Below are 17,062 nucleotides of genomic sequence, written 5' to 3' on the forward strand. Positions count from 1 at the left end.
TTATAATTATTAAAATGACCTTTTTAACCTTCTATGCATTTTAAGCTAAATTAAAATTTTGTGATATTTTGTAGTCCATATTTGCTTATCCAGTTTGTACTCATTTTAAGCTTAGCCACGGATCGTGCCCCTATATATATATATATATATATATATATATATATATATATATATATATATATATATATATATATATATATAGTGGTAGGATCAAGGGGGAATCAATCAGGGGGAAGCAAAATGTTTTTTTTTTTCGTTTTTTGAAAAAACTTTGTTCACGAACATTATAGATTGGATGAAAATATGAACATTTAATAAAGACACTTTGTGATAAATGTTTTTATTTTGGCGGGAAAACACTCGAAGAAGTAATATATAACAATTATCGTGTTTTTCGAGCGTATGTTGAGGTTTTAGATATTAGGGTTTATAGGGTTTAGATATTAGGGTTTAGAAATTTAGAGTTTAGGGTTTAGATTGAGTTCCCTAAACCCTAAACTCTAAATCGGGCTAAATTATACTTCACAAAACATGGAAAAAAAAAACGTTAACATTCTTCACGATCAATATTATCTTGAATGTTATTTTTGTCGATCGTTTTCCCGCCTAAATAATAACATTCATCACGAAGTGTCTTTTCTAAATGTTCATATTTTCGTGTGATCTTGATGCCTGAAAAAAAAATCCAAAAAAAACGAATTTTTTTTGCTTCCCCCGATTGGTTAATTCCCCATTGATCCTGCATATATATATATATATATATATATATATATATATATATATATATATATATATATATATATATATATATATATATATGTTTAATTTATTTGTTACTAAAAGTCAACGTTGGTCAACGCATCGTCCGTGACTCGCGACTTTTACAACCTTGTAACTAAGTGGATACTAAAACTTACTCTAACATATCAACAACATGGCCACGATCAACGAGAAACTGCTGCAACTGCATCAAGAGCAATTAAAAATAATAACACTGTAAATAAAAAATTATTCTTAACATTGAATCAATAACCACAAAATTTATTTTGTTAAAAAACTACCTTGGAATTCTTAAGTTCTTCTTCTTTCAGTCTTTCAGACTCTTCTTCAACCTTCTTCATTTGACATTCTTCATCTGCAAGTGCTTTTTGAGCCAAAGATTCTTTTTCTAGCTTTTCCTTATCTGCTAGTTCCTTTTCTCTTAATGCTAACGCCATTCTCTTTTCCAAAGCTCTACGCGTCTGAGTAAAATGAAAAGATAACTGTAATTAGCCTTAAAAACATTGATGCAGATACTAATCACAAGTTGTTAAAAGAAGTTGTACCTCATCAAGTACCCCAAGGGATGTACCTCCTTGATTCAACACTCCCAATGCACGAAATTTAAGCTCCTTAACTTTAGTATCTAAAACCACCTTCTGTGCGTACACTTCTTTTGCATGCTGCGAAGTCCAATAATTAAATAAAATCACATGTATATTCTTTTTAACTTCTCGTATATATCTAAAAAGGTCGTCAAAATTTAGTCTTTTGTGCCAATTGTCAGTTAGTAAACTCCTGTTAACAAACAACTATTAAGTCCATACAACAACAATCATTATCAAATGCCCGTTAAAGAGCTTCAGTAATCAATAGCCAGAACACTACTGCAAGAAACAGAATCTTTAGAAATAAACCATAATATATGTTAGCATGCCATTAGCTTTCTAACAACAAAAATAAGTAGACAAATTAAAAATACAATTACATTCCACAGATTGAAAGGCACAAAAATCTGGTTTTGTATTCACAAAACTAAATTTGTAACCAAATCATCCTAGAAGTAGTCTACTATATGTACTTACATGACATATTTGAACCTATACACATATTTATGTTGAGAGAATCAACACGTCTAGTCTATATGAAGAGGGCATTTTGTTTTTATATGTAATTAAAATTTAAAATGGGTAGATAATTAAGCACAATGTGAAACACACCATGGAACAAAATATATATACAAAGAGAAAAAAGATTATAAAACCGTATCATTTGTTTCCTTTGCACGCAGCCGCGCCTGTTTAAGTTCCTCAACCTTAGCAAGAGTGTCTAAGCTACTTGTAGCAGCTTCTTCTTTAGCCTGTTCTGCAGCCTTTTCTGTACATTCTACCTCTTTCATTAAGCTTATGATAGTATCCATTGTCGAATCTAGAGTTTTCTGCATAAAAAAGTCGAATATTATGAAACAACCACACCTAAAGCAAGCACTAATGTATTATACACAAAACAGGAACAAAACAACAAAAACAATAACAATAAGATCTTTAAGCCAACAGTTTTACCTATCAAACAAAATCAAATGATGATGAATAAACTAAGATGATATAAAAACAGTCATTGCAAAGCCCTTCATCCCTAATAAAATATCACTAAAGACAATTGTTTGTATAGTACTTTCAAAGTTGCTTCTATGTGTATCAAACTCACAATTATTTGTTATCAGATCTATCCGTGAAGCCTAATCACCACTGGATCGATAATTATATTCATATTCATATTCATATTCATAAACATAATAGGATCGAAATTAGGTTTTTAATAGGTTTACCTTGTTATTAGTAGCATCTTCAATAACAGCATCGAGAAGTTGACATGAACAGATGATCGTATTACTGATGTTAATTGCAGAATCGTCATCATTAACATTTTTTAACTCAAAATCAAGTTTATTGTGCTTACAGATATCCATTTGAAGAACAAAACCCTAATGTTACGAAATAATTTATAGAGGCTAAAAATAAAAGATTTTTATGTTGTTAGATAAGAACGAGTGTTAGAACCCTGGCTTCGTGTCGGGTTCGGTTTTTAATATATTTTATTGCGTTTAGTTTGTAAAATTTTATTGTGACTAACGATAATGTCGAATAAGCGCAACTCGAGTTGAACTAAAAGGTATAACCCGTGAAATATTTAAATGTTATTTAAATTAACAATATATGTGCATCTCCGCGTTTCGCTATGGAGTTTTCGACTTTTAAAAATTTAACGGATAATTAACGTGTATGAAAAATACCCCAAATATTTAGCATTTTTCAAAAAGCGCCCGTTTTGCGTATAGCTAGTGACATTGTGTTCCTAAAATTATTTCGAGTTTAACGATGGTGGCGGAAAAATTTAACTCGATGCGAGTGCGAAGATATGACACGTTGAATATTTGGGAGGAGTTTATTTAAAATTTTTTATAAGAATGGTTAATTGACACTTTAACCCTTTTTGGGGGATGGATTTAATTTTTTCGATAAAGCGTGGGGTGTTTGTGGTTAAATTTGGGGAAAAAAGAAGCAAAAAGTCGAAAATACCCCTGAGTACTATTCATTTCCAGAATGTAATGCAGGTAACTATTCATTTACACAATATCTTTTAGAATATAGGTATAATATAATATAATAATACTAGTGAAATGACCCGTAAAATCACGGGTAGTGATAAAAGACATCGGAAAAAAAAAAAACTACTAAGAAATTATGAATATCATTAAACTAACATAAAATGACACACACATGCTACAAAGTGGATCTGAACCACATTTATAACCAATTTTGAAGTTGACAAAGTGCAGTAAACAAATAAAAAATAGTCTACTGACTTATAAATATTTGACTAAATATGTCTCTCAATGACAACACTTTAAAGCATCATTATAAAAGGGTCCATGTTGGTGAACCTTCTTTTTCAAGGTTGATACATACGAACACATCAAAGCTTTAAATGGAGGCACACATGAGATTCAAATCATCAAATTTAGTGATATAGCCAAACTTAACTAAAAGTATCTGCATTGACAACTCATCTATATTGGAAAACAAAGTTTTACCCATGTTGATTGTAGGTTTAGACCACCACTTGCAGCGATTAGCATAATACCCATTTGAAAGTAGCAGATGTGTAGGAGCTGCAAAATTCATAATTTTTTTGTTTAAAAAATTAACAATCTAATTTTATGATTTAACACCTACAGTGAGTTGAAGCATACCACGCGAATAGCTCGACCTTCCTTGGAACCAATATGTTGCGCATTGTTTCTTGACTTGTGGTTTGAACAGGGAGCAACTTATCATCTATTATAGTAGAGAGCCTCTTAACAGTGAATTTCCCATCATTTGCAAGGTTCCAATTCCATGAATCATGCTTCTTGTAGTCAAAAGAAAATAAAGATAAAAGTCATGTTAGATCTTCAAGCTCTTCATCGGTACGTCCTGTAGGCAGCCTTCTCCACGACCAGCAACCGCAATTATTTGATCCATTCCATTATCACACGATCCTTTACCACAGCAACCACAATTCCTGAATAATCTTGGAAATAAAGAACTCAACTTGTCATTACCGATCCATCTCTCATTCCAGAATGATGTGCTGCACCCATCTATTTTTTAGTGAATGAATCTCTGAATGCAACACCCAAGCCATCTATCTTGTGACCTGCAGTTATAATGCTTGGCTAAATGCCCACCGAAGAATAATGGGGAGACCCGTTATCCAACAACAAACCACCATTAACACCATACAACCTCATAAAATCGTTTTATTAAAAAAAGTTGGCTCATTGTAACAACATATTTAGCTAATCATATGTAACACGCTAATAAATTATGCAAAAAATGATTAAAAAAAATTCATCAAAATTATATTCTAATGTTAATAATAATACTAATCTTATATTTTAAAAACCACGCATTCTTGAGACTTGCATATAAGTAGACTTTACATACTGGTATATACTCATTAAAGATAATCGGTAGACCTCTTATCAAAGCCTCATCAATTGTGCCAGGACCAGCCTACAAAATCAGACATAATTAGTTGATACTCCAAAATCTTAAAAATATGCAAGTCTTTAAACGAAAACTTTTGCAGATGATATGTAATAGTGTGTAAGTATTACCCCTAAAGTTCGAATCTTCTAACCCCAAGATTCATAAACAAATGAATATGAAGGTTCCCCATATGATATTTTTTGAGTAACTGGCCTGGTTAGATGATCAATACAGTGAAAAGATCGTACCTTGGTTATTATGCAGTCACAAACACCCATCCATTTCTGCATTTGTGTCTCAGATCCTCCAACCTATTAAAAAATGCACTTTCAAATACTCACAACTTGTTTGAACCATTACAGATAAAAGATACCCGAATCAACTCATCCATAAGTAAATGGGTCAAAATTGCCACCTACTAAAATGTAATATTTCTTACCTTACCAGGGATCTTACATTGTAAAGATTCAAGTGAAGAAGCTAAAGCTTTGTTTCGACCACATATTACTACCATTTGTTCCATTGGCTTTCATGTTTCTTTATCGAATAAAGATTCCGCAAGAGCCTTTGCAGTTTTCTTAACAGGGCCCATACCTTCACCATCTCCCATCAACAAAATCGCGGGCAGTATCGGATCAAGTTCTAGTTCTACTCGTAAGTCACCATACAAAAATCCTCAAATTACCTCACGAAAACCAAAACTACCATGGTAAAAAGGTAAGAATAATGTAAAAGAGAATAAAAGTGGCTACCTTATTAAGGACTGCATGAGCGAAAGAGGGCCAAACGGGCAATTTGAAAACACGTACTTGGTTATGTTCTAAGCCATATAGTAAAGCCCTTTTTGATACCTCTTCCAAAGGGCAGTGACATCTTTTTACCCCTGGGTGAAACCTGGTTACATAACAGAAATTTGAATACTTTTCGGACTAATGTGATTAGTTGAGTATCATACCTGAAACAAAACAAAGATAATACACTGGTTGATAAAGAAAAGAAACATACTTTTATGGTCTGGGAGGTCGAACTCAATGTTGACTTCAACAATAGTATAAATTTGTTGCAGTTGTATGAACATCAAAACCCATATAAGACTTAGTTTACTCATCAGACTATAATTTTAATAAATATACTAATTAGTGCTTGCATTTAGTCCTTTTATCTAATGAATGATGGAATAGTGTGCTGATGTATGCTATATTTATATAAACTAACCTTACACGGAGTAGTACTTTTGAAAAGATCATACTTTTTGTTAGAAAAGTGCAACCGCAACTTGTTCATTAGACACATCTATTCGTTGGCCAAAACAGTAATATGATCAATTTCAATTCCTGAATTAGTGTGATATATGGAAAATGAAAAATTACCAATATTAACATCAAAATCCTTACTCAGAATTTGCTGCACTATGCCTATTATCCAAGAATCTACCTGTAATCATAGATATCCAAGAATCAACCTTTCAAACTTTTACCATTCCAGCGGTGGCTGGGTGGTATCCTTGGTTTCACTTCGGTGGGGCCAGGGCAAGGGGTAGAGTGGATTCAAGTTAGAATCCCACTCTTTAAAAATACCCGTGGTAGGCTTACTTACCATAAGCCGGGTTGCCCCTGGGAAGGTTTTACCGACCTATTCAGGACCCAGATCCGACCCGTCTGCCCCTCGGGATGGTTTAAGGTTCGGATCCCTGTAATATGGTTCGGTTTTCCTGCCCGAACGCGTGTGTATCTGCAAATGATGACTAGGCTTCGGTCCGGACTGATGCAAGCTTGACGTTCAAAAAAAAAAAAAAAAAAACCTTTCAAACTTTTTCATCAGTATGATACTCTATTATTTACATCTAAATACACAACAAAGTGATAGCATAATCGAGACTCAATACGCACAATTTTAACTAAATCGATATGTCTAAACTCCAAATTATATCAAACTAATACGTCATATCAGTTAGAAAGCACACCTTTTTAAGTCGTTAGGATCAACAAATTATTGCACAAACTTGGTGTCAGAACCTTCAAAAACAACAACACAAGTGCTTGAGGATGGAGTACATATCTTCTGGCGTGTTTTTTTTTTTTTTTTTTTTTTTTTAAGAAACCCTAATTTGGAACGGATATAGATACAGGGTATAATTTTGTAACTTTGGGTTTAATTATTTTATATAAAAGTAATTAATTTTCATGACATCACGATGTTCTCAATTTTTTTTTTAAATTTTAACTTTTCTTATAAAGAAAAATAGTTTAATAATGACATCATCATTTTAGCATTATAATAGAATCTATAGATAATAATAGTGTGTACTCACTCGATGCAAAATTTAAATGAGTACCGTAATACCACCCTTTTTTCCTTTAAAATGATACAGTAAAGTACAAGTACATAAGGTGCCTTTGGGAAATGGGTTCGGGTTTGGGCTTTTGCCCTATTTTGGGCTTAGGCATGTACAAAATGGGTATGGGTTTGATTGAGTAAATGAGTTTTGCATGCTGTTTTGTAAAGGAAAATTGGTCAAAATGACTCATTTTCGAAAATGTTTAACAATATGCCCTTAAAGTATTGTAAGCGCAAATATGCCCTCTGACCACGCATCACGCACCATGCATAATGTGTGTGACTTGGTGTGTGACACGTGATCACCGAGTTACTAAGCAAGACAAGCACGTGTAACGGATCACACACTAAACCAACCAGCAACACACATGGTACATTGATTCTTTATTAAGTCGATGAATCCGGTTTTAGAACTCACATGCACCCAATACCGTCAAATCACACACCTAACGACGATTTTCTTGAATACGTTTGTTTCATTCGATTTTTTTGTTTCTCACTCACTCCATTCTAGATAAACTTCAACCTAACACTGTGATTATACTCGTTTACCTTCCTTTAACACGGAAGTGCACACCAAAAAACTCACATCCCTCTTTAAACTTGTTGATCGAGCAAAAATCCGTCTAATCCGATTTATTAAAGAATGCGTATGGCAGTAATCCGTACAACACCAAAAATTATACATACACCACCAAAATTACTTTAGAGAGAGTTGTACAGTACAACAATATAATGAATGTTTAGTGGTGTAGAATAATTTTAGTGGTATAGGGACTATCACCCAATTAAAAAGCTAGTCCCTTTAAGCCACAAAATGTAATTTCCTACCTTTATCACGTTTACAAAAGTACCTTCTAATATTAATCCACATTACTTTGCTCACATATATAAAAAGTACAATGTTTTTCCAATATACAAGATGCTAAAGAGTAAATGTCATTCCTAATGTGAGTGGTACATCCAGAAGCCTAAGATATGAGATTCAAACCTTCAATTTAGCCAACTAAATTCGATATGGACCCATTCATTCAACTTTGACTAATATAATGAGATAGTGACCAACTAAATCTCATTTTGAATTATTGGCTGGCGCGTTGACCGATTAATTAGACGGAATTTAGAAAATCTAATCTGTTTGCTTCAAGGATTAATCGGGATTTTTACAACCATGCAACCACCGCCTTACTAACATTCTTAGTCCGACTTTTAGCTAATCACAAATCAATCTATTCTAGTATTGCTCGAGGTAAAACATCATTGTCTTCATTTATATGGTAACCTCAACAAAAACCATCTTAAAATGAGTACGTTAGTAGGACGTTTTGAAACATAACAATAGACAATTTTAAAACTTAAAACGCATATAGTTGGAGACTTTAAATTTGAGTGTATATAATATTGAAATGTGTATAGTTTGATTACACTTTGAAACTATAAATCCGAAACCAGATTGAAGAGAAAATCATTCATACAACTGCTAGTAAATAAGAAGTTAAAGATTTACCAAATGGTACATATAAACCATCAATGTATTTTGAAATTGGATTCATATGTCAAACATCATGTTAGATTTCATGCAAGTCATTGTATATAAGTCTTAGGGTCCAATATCACATTTAAGTTAAATACTATATGATCCTTACTACAGTATTATTAACCTATAAAGTCCTAAAAGTTCATGTTTACAATTGTACATAAACAAATTTGTGTTGCATTTTACTGCTGCTAAAGTTCATCCACTATTGCAACCATATCTAGCTTATATTATTTATCATTCTGTTTTACTCGCGTGGTAGCTTTCTCCTTACATTCCACTTTCGGTAGAAACACACACTAAATGTTACGCTCGTTTTCATTTCCAACCCAATAGAATTCGATTGATGAACAATCTTGAAAACTTTTACATAATAATAGTAACATTATTCCAAAAGTCTTGTGTAGTGCTGACCCGTTCTAATTGACCAAACGGATGAAAGCTACAAAAGAGTCAACATTTATCCAAAAGATGGGTGAACTAATGTTTTAAAAGGATAAGTTCCAAATGTTTACATGATTAAACCAACTTACAAAAAGATATGCATAATAAGTAACGAGTTAGATCATGCCCAATGCGGTTTACATTAGTTCCTTTTGTACAGACACTTTCCTAACAAGCTGCAAAAAGCAAATAATTAGTGAACTCAAGTATAAATCTTGAAATTTGACAGAAAAAAAAAAAGTGTTGATAGTAAATAAACCTTGTCATTTGTTTCTTGTGCATATCTTTTCACCTGTTTAAGTTCATCCATCTTCACAAGAACAACGAAGCTACTTAGATCTGCTTCATATATTGCTTTTTGTGCAGCTTGCTCTTCATATTCAACTTCTCTCATAAGCTTCATAACTGAATGCATTTTTGTTACCAAGGTTTCCTAAAACAAAAATACAAAAGGAATGATCGAAATGTAAACCAGAAAATAGATGAGGTTTTCCTCGTTCAGATCAAAATGTAATTTTTCTAAGATTTTCAGTAAAAAATTGATAATACAATTTAGTAAAAAATCAGTAAAAAACAATGTTAAATATACCTTCTTATTAGTAACATCTTGAATGAAAGTGTCAATGAGTTGAGTGGTACTAATTTTGGGTGAATTGGTGATCGTACTTTTAGATGTACAATCTTGTTGTTGATCAAGCTGATTAACCATTTCAAATTCCAAATCATTATCTCCATTCATAGCCATATAGGTCATTTTTACCAAATAAGTTACAATAATGATTATGCTATTCAAAACGTTGAGGTGAATTATGTGTAAAATAATATTAATATAATATATTTATATTTATATTTATATTTATATAAAATATATATACTGTAAATGCTTGTATTCAATTTGGTAAGCGGAATTTTGTGAGCGAGGCCCAATAAGATTTCGTCCATTCGGATTCCTAACGTTAACTTACCATTTAGTTTTAGAATGGGTTTATCACCAAAATGCCCAATTTTTCGAACTTTTTTGCGTCAGAGTCCATAAAAAAATAAAATTGACATTTTGCCCTCGCAAGGCGCAAGGTGCCTTGCGCCCTTGTGCCTTGCGTCCTTGCGCCTGGAGGTGCCTCTTGCGACCTTGCTTTCCGGGGACGCAAGGACGCAAGGTGCCTCTTGCGACCTTGCTTTTCGGGGACGCAAGGACGCAAGGTGCCTCTTGCTCCTGCCTGCATATGATAATCGTTTTCTTTCAGACATTTCATCGAATACCTTATGTGCATGCATTGAAAAATATCAAAATATGTGCATGATTAATATTTCAGACAATTAATCATGGATAGGTATTTACTACGTATTTTGATTCAGAGAAAAGTGTCGTCGTTTAAAGAGAGTTCATCAGATAGGAGCGAAAGACTAATTTCTGAATATCACGTGAACTATGCAATAGTCATCATTTGGATCTCCCAAACTACACTAAATTAATTTCAAATTTAATAAACTAATGACTAAAAACAAAAGGCCTCAGAAGAAGGCAACATTTGTTGTAATCATGATTTTAATCATAAATTACGCAAATATATGTAATCATCAGTGGCTTGCTTACTGGAAAAACAAGCTTCATATGTATAAATAAAAAATAAATGGCCTCATAGAGAAGATTAGATAGAACAACATGGTTTAATTCAGACATATGCTTGTTTTTTCAATGCATGCACATAAGTTGTTTGATGAAATGTCTGAAAGAAAACGATTATCATATGCGCAGGAGCAAGAGGCACCTTGCGTCCTTGCGTCCCCTGGAAGCAAGGACGCAAGAGGAACCTTCGTCCTTGCGTCCCCGAGGAGCAAGGTTGCAAGAGGCACCTTGCGTCCTTGCGTCCCCGAGAAGCAATGTCGCAAGAGGCACCTCCAGACGCAAGGCACAAGGGCGCAAGAGCAAAATGTCAATTTTATTTTTTTATGGGCTCTGACGCAAAAAAGTTCGAAAAATTGGGCATTTTGAAGATAAACCCTTTTTAAATTGTGTTTCAAATATCAAATTTAGTCCTGTTGATCTAAGATTTTTTCTTTTTCCATAAGTACATATATTGATTGAATAGCCAAATAGCTCAAAAGCAATGTAACTTGCGATTAGTATTTTAGGTAAAATGTTTTATACTAGATTTTAAGAGCCCGTGCGTTGCACGACAGCTCTAAAAAATAGTTTTCATTGTCATTACTATTTGTACAGTATTATTTGTTGTCAATACCAGTTCAATGACAAAAACACGTTAGTAGTATATATATTGAAACTAAAGAAATGGTAAAATTGAGTTTTGTAAACGCTATGAATCAATAGCCTTAGAATGCAATAATGATATATTGGTAGTACTTCAAAACTAAAATAGTCAAAAACAGAGTGATACAATTTTGTGTCAAGATCTTCAGCAAGTGAAAGTTCAAGTCTAGTTCTATTTGTTGTACAAAGTATGGTAAAGAATGATGAGTTATGATCTTGTATTCAAAAGTTAGTGCTTCCAATGTAACCATATATAGGTGCTGAAAATAACCAGCTACAAACTAATATTAGTTCAAAAAATGCAACTGTTCTAATGCCATGAAAAAATGCAATTGTTTTATGTGGATCAACTATTGTAATTTTTTTTCAATATCGTGAAAGTCTGAAGCGGCCGTACCCAAACTCGCCAACGCACTAACGTTGTCACCTATTATTGAGTGTAAGATATAAATTTATAGAATAAAGAAACATACTTGCCCTTGAGCTGGACCATTTCCTCTACCACCTTTGCCTTCTTTTGACTTCAATGTTTTCTTAGACAAACTATAAATAAAGATAGATATAAATAAACATATACAAAATAAAGGAACATCTCAAAGAGGTTGATATCACCAAAAGTATAGCAAATAACTTCCGGAATCATAAAATTAAATTAAATACATTACAATTGTTATAGCCCTAATCGAGGCCTGCCAATTTAAGGTCTGATTTTCATGATCAAGATTTGGCAATTTTATTGAGTGGAGAGAGTAGTCAGATGGTTTAAGTAACTTGAAAAGAGCTGTTGTCAATGGGTTAAGTTAGATTTTGGTTTATCGCTAATGGGTCAACTCAAAGCTACTATTAAAACGTCGATTAAAATGCAAGTTTACCTATAGGCTGCCTATGAAGTACCTAACTGGCAGTAAACAACTAAAACTGAGTCAGTAAACAATACTTCTAACAAAAAAAACACATGACACAATTTCATGTAGTACTTGTTAAAAAGGACCGTTTCATTTGAAATTTGTTAATCAAGATGAAACGATTAGTAATAGAATTATTACTTTAATACTCACAAAAAAAAAATGTGTTCATATGGTCAGACTCAAAGTTTCAAACTTGTTTTGACCCACTTACCAACTCTCCCATCATCTACTAAAAATGAAAATGCATGAATAACTGAGATTGTTAACTTTAGGAAGAGTCTTAGATGCTTCGCAGCAACTCGAGCTGTTTCCCGAAGCATTTTTTTAAGAGCATTCGTCTCAAACTATACTACTTCTCTTACATATTGCAAATACCAGTTGATATGTAGTTCTCTTATGAATTGTCTCATATATTAATAAGCTTAAGTATTTAAGTATTTGCATCAAAACAATCAAAAAAGGAAATACCTCATCAACACATATAAAGAAGAGAGGATTATACATTTATAGAGCTGCCGTACCGACGCCAATAAAAGGTTGTTGTAGGTGATCCACCAGGCGCAATTTATAGCCCGTAGTTAAGGTAAAGTCGGGAACGCGATGAGAGGATTTTTGGTCTATCTTCAATATCAAAAACACCATTATTCCCAATAACAGCACAACTATTGGAGCAGTAAATAAAATTAGTTCAATGAATTCTTCAACAATCCAACTCCTAAGCAAAACCCTCATCTTCATATTCACAATCTTCATTGTTCGATCATTTCGTCTTTTATAATCATCGGCTACAAAACAATTATAAATAAACGATTAACTGTTTTAAACAAATAATCAATCAATTCAAAATATCAATTTAGATCCAACGAAGACTAAGCCATTAGTTATAATGTAACACTTTTACCAACGAACATTACTTACAGTTGCACAAATATATATAAAGCAAAACCATCTCTAAATGAAGAATTACGTTACCTTTATAAACTATTAAAGAAATCATTAATATGAAAAAAAAAGCCACGAATTAATTGAACGAAATAACAGTTGGAGCCTCAAAACTTATTCGAATACCCTGAAATAACAGTTGGAGCCTCAAAAGTATTCCGAGTCAAAATTAGTCGTTTAAGATACACCACAGAAATGAAAGATAATATAAAACATTATTGAGCTGAACTACCGAAAAGAGCATAAATTCAAAATAAATGAAGAAAACTTGCCTTTTAGAATAGATTGATTTGGACGTGTAATAGCTTGTGATTGTAAGTGTTGACTGCTAACTCATTTAACCTGCATAAGTCGAAGTCCAGTTCAAAATCTGACCATATGTTGCAAAGATATATATGTAGTATCCAAATCTGCACACAGGGCCATACGCTTAAATGACTAATATCAGTGATTTCGTACTATAAACTAATTCAGTATAAACTAATTCGATATAAAACTAATTTAGGTTTAAACTAAACTCAATGATCTATATCATTGTAACAAAAACCCGAGTTTAAAAATTAATCAATCTACAACCACTAATAAAACCTGTAGGATTGTAAGTTCTTATAAACTGTTTTTGACAATCAAAAAAGGATCTATATCATTCTACCAGTTGATATGTAGTTCAAAACAGCCTCGTATATTAATAAGTTTAGGTATTTAAGTATTTGTATCAAAACAATCAAAAAAGGAAGAAGAAAAAAAATGTTTGTTATCTAAGAAAATAGCAAACATTTGTTATGTTAATAAATAGCAACAAAATTCTCACATAAGCAACTATGTACTTATCAATTATATAAACTATAACATAACATTAAATAAAATAAGGTAGGGAGAAGAACCTTGTCATCACACGAGATTGAAGCTTCATCTGATGTAATAGCAACTATGCAACAAAATTCTCACAATAAAATTCTCATATAAGAAACTATGCAAACATTTGTTATCTTATAAAAACGGTTATACCTTGATAGTTTTCCAATTTTATCAAACACTCGTCGATTTGATGTAGCTTCTTCTGTGCAAAACATAAAAAAATGATTCATCTGCCCAAAACATAAAAAATGAATAAGTTATAATATGATATGCTAACAACTCATAAACCAAAAGAATACACTTACATTCTATTGCTTAATATACTTAAATCTCACTAATTATAGTGGCAAAGGGTAGTCATATCCACTACTGCAATCATTGACTCACATGTCCATTAGTAACAACCTATAGAACTAATGTGTATTCAGGTTAAAATAATGACGTCTTAACAAAATCCATTACTAACAACATATATGTCATTGTCTCATATCTTATTCTTGTTCATGTCCTTACTGGAGTTGATGCTACCTTCTTGTTCATTTCATTTAACAAAACAAACAGATGATAATCATGCACCATACTCGTTCCGATCTAGCAGCCTGCTCGCCCGACCATAGGGGTAACTTAGGTGATAGTTATAGCTTTAACAAAAACAATTCTATAACTTTGAACTACAACTTTAAAAATTGAAGATGATAAAATACTGCATAACATTAACACACCACTCGTTAGCCGTTGATTTCGAGAAATCAAAAGGACGATTCAGGTTACGTCCTAAAAACTGTCACAAAGGCACAACAGGATGAAAGGCTCATATTCACAAATTAAGATCCTGCAAATAATATTACTAAGGTTGATCAAATTATTTAAAGTAAAGATCACAAAAAAAAAAAATCAATGATTAATAGCCCAAATTATATCTCAGATTACTATTCCTGACTCACAGCCAACTACTTACCACATGAAGTTAATTCATCAAAAAATACACCTAAGAAATGATTAGTTCTTGAATTAACAAAATCAAACAAATCAATAAATCTTCGAAACGATTATTGCAACAATTTTGGCAGCAAATATATAAATTACTGTACTATTATTGATGATTGATCATTATTAAGTATAATATAAACAAAATTATTGATTAACTTACAAAAATTTAATTAAATAAAAAATGTCATACCTTTATCCAGATTGAAATCTGTATGATGATTTCAAGTACATAAAACCCTAATTTAATCACAATATATATCTGGTCAAATAACACAAACTAAGGTTTGATATTCCGGAAATTGATTACTAAAGTGGTTTCCCACCACCACCGAAAGCCTTCATCGTCGTTCCGGCGAGATCGATTCATCATTACAACGGTTTGTTAAGCGGTTTATTGATCTTTGTACGGAAGTTAAGATCTTTAAGATGGAAGATGAACAACGACTAATCGATCGTTTCTCCAAACTGCTTCTTATCTAATTATCGATCTGATGTAAGACGTCGTCTTCATGTGTAATCCAGTCACCATATATTTTTCATATGTAATCAGCCATCATGTGTAATCGACGGTTTGAAGATTAGGGTTTTTTCCGGTTGGGAAGAGAGAGGAATAGGATTAGTTTAAGCAGCGAATTTTGTTTGGGGACCGGATATCATCGAGTCTTACATGAACACGTGTCTTTTTTTTGTTATTAATTCACTAAATTGTCATTAGCAGAGTTAATTACACGTGGAAATGTACTTAGTAGGGTAATTAGTGAGATAACACGTCAGATGTAATATTTACGCTTTGTAAGATGTAGAGAAGATAGAGAAGAGATATAATCTAAGTCCAATTAATTATTCAGTTATTTAAATTACATCTTGATTATCAGTTTATTATAGTTTTTTATCTTCCAAAAAACGATACCTATATAAACCGCAAGCACTTCCAACAAAATGAAAGAGATCGAGAAACCGGAGGATACAACAAAAGACACGACAAGGCTTGACATTACAACCAAAACTAAGACAGACTAAAAGCGAGCCTCGCAAAACAAGACCAAAACGCATCACAAACTACCTACACAAAACACCACAAGACCAAACAAACCCGAAACTAACAAAACAAACCACAAACATAACCAAGCAAATAACACCTAAAGTCTGCAACCGACCAAACCGAACAACCTCCACATTGACCCGTACCAAAAAATTTACCGTTTTGATTCGTGAACCAGTCAACCCATTTGTCAACCTCTATCTATATGGGATTTTAATACAAAAAACCCATTTGCCAACCTCTACCTATATGGGAATTTAATACAAAACAATTACGAAGTTACGAAGTACTACTAAACAGATATTTATATTCAAAAAATTAGGAATGCATGGAGGTAACTTAATTGCTGGAGGCTTAGGTATCTAAGAGAACCGAGTTCAATACTCATAGGCTACAACTTGAGTGGCTTGCATTTCAAAAAATAAGGCATTTGATTCATTTAGCACTTGATTAAAATTATATACAGGCATCCATTAAAGGTAAAACAAAGACCGAACATTATGAAATTTGTTGCTTATATTGTAAGTTAAAAACCTTTCTACTTAATATAGTTGTGCGTTGAATGTGTCTAGTTCGAAATTTTGTTTGCTCATATTGGATTCTGTTGTATATATTAACGAGGTAACTTAGATTAATGATGTATGACAACATAACGCCGTTGGTCCCCGTCGTTTGTACCAAATTGCCTGATGTCCCAAAACCTTTTTTTTACTTGGTTAGTCACCGTATTTTGCAAAGTTACACGGTTGGTCCTGAGCCTAACAATCGTTAAATAATTCTGTTAATTCATGTACTCTTTTCGGCCGTCCTTCGGCTATTTCATCCAGCATTGCCCTTCGCTCCGCTTCCTCTTTCTTTTGTCTTTCAACCTCTGCATATCCAATTTAAAATTGAAAAACCGTCATGAAAACGGAAAATGCATCAACGGCTTTCCATACGATG

At 32.7% G+C, this 17,062-nt stretch overlaps 2 protein-coding genes, 1 long non-coding RNA gene and 1 other non-coding gene across 23 annotated transcripts; all 4 read right to left on the reverse strand.

The window, feature by feature from the left end:
- Positions 1–913: 913 nt before the first annotated feature.
- Positions 914–2,728, reverse strand: LOC139841154 (uncharacterized). Its single transcript, XM_071831388.1, has 5 exons — positions 2,588–2,728; positions 2,024–2,197; positions 1,326–1,442; positions 1,062–1,241; positions 914–964 (listed from the first exon to the last, which is right to left on the reverse strand). The coding sequence occupies exons 1-5, from the start codon at positions 2,726–2,728 to the stop codon at positions 914–916; spliced, it is 663 nt and encodes a 220-aa protein (XP_071687489.1).
- Positions 2,729–3,585: 857 nt separating this feature from the next.
- Positions 3,586–6,880, reverse strand: LOC139875869 (monogalactosyldiacylglycerol synthase 2, chloroplastic-like). 19 transcript variants are annotated; one of them, XM_071863189.1, is made up of 8 exons: positions 6,757–6,869; positions 6,188–6,227; positions 6,009–6,086; positions 5,546–5,748; positions 5,233–5,441; positions 5,042–5,104; positions 4,013–4,817; positions 3,586–3,931 (listed from the first exon to the last, which is right to left on the reverse strand). In XM_071863189.1, exons 5-7 carry the CDS (start codon positions 5,314–5,316, stop codon positions 4,662–4,664), a joined length of 303 nt encoding a protein of 100 aa, XP_071719290.1. In that variant the 5' UTR covers positions 5,317–5,441; positions 5,546–5,748; positions 6,009–6,086; positions 6,188–6,227; positions 6,757–6,869; the 3' UTR covers positions 3,586–3,931; positions 4,013–4,661. The 19 variants fall into 19 exon arrangements, 11 of the variants coding, with proteins under 11 accessions (XP_071719290.1, XP_071719299.1, XP_071719268.1 ...); XM_071863198.1 differs by lacking the exon at positions 6,009–6,086; XM_071863167.1 differs by having other exon boundaries at positions 5,546–6,086.
- A 3,609-nt stretch (positions 6,881–10,489) lies between these two features.
- LOC139887442 (small nucleolar RNA snR60/Z15/Z230/Z193/J17) lies at positions 10,490–10,565 on the reverse strand. Its single transcript, XR_011773274.1, has one exon. It is a non-coding gene; the product is annotated as a small nucleolar RNA snR60/Z15/Z230/Z193/J17 (small nucleolar RNA).
- A 1,290-nt stretch (positions 10,566–11,855) lies between these two features.
- Positions 11,856–15,782, reverse strand: LOC139875933 (uncharacterized). 2 transcript variants are annotated; one of them, XR_011767969.1, is made up of 4 exons: positions 14,239–15,782; positions 14,115–14,158; positions 12,757–13,572; positions 11,856–11,923 (listed from the first exon to the last, which is right to left on the reverse strand). It is a non-coding gene; the product is annotated as an uncharacterized lncRNA (long non-coding RNA). The 2 variants fall into 2 exon arrangements; XR_011767968.1 differs by lacking the exon at positions 11,856–11,923 and having other exon boundaries at positions 12,696–13,572.
- Positions 15,783–17,062: the final 1,280 nt, after the last annotated feature.

The sequence above is a fragment of the Rutidosis leptorrhynchoides genome, chromosome 1 (assembly GCF_046630445.1).
Source record: "Rutidosis leptorrhynchoides isolate AG116_Rl617_1_P2 chromosome 1, CSIRO_AGI_Rlap_v1, whole genome shotgun sequence".
Lineage (NCBI taxonomy): Eukaryota > Viridiplantae > Streptophyta > Magnoliopsida > Asterales > Asteraceae > Rutidosis > Rutidosis leptorrhynchoides.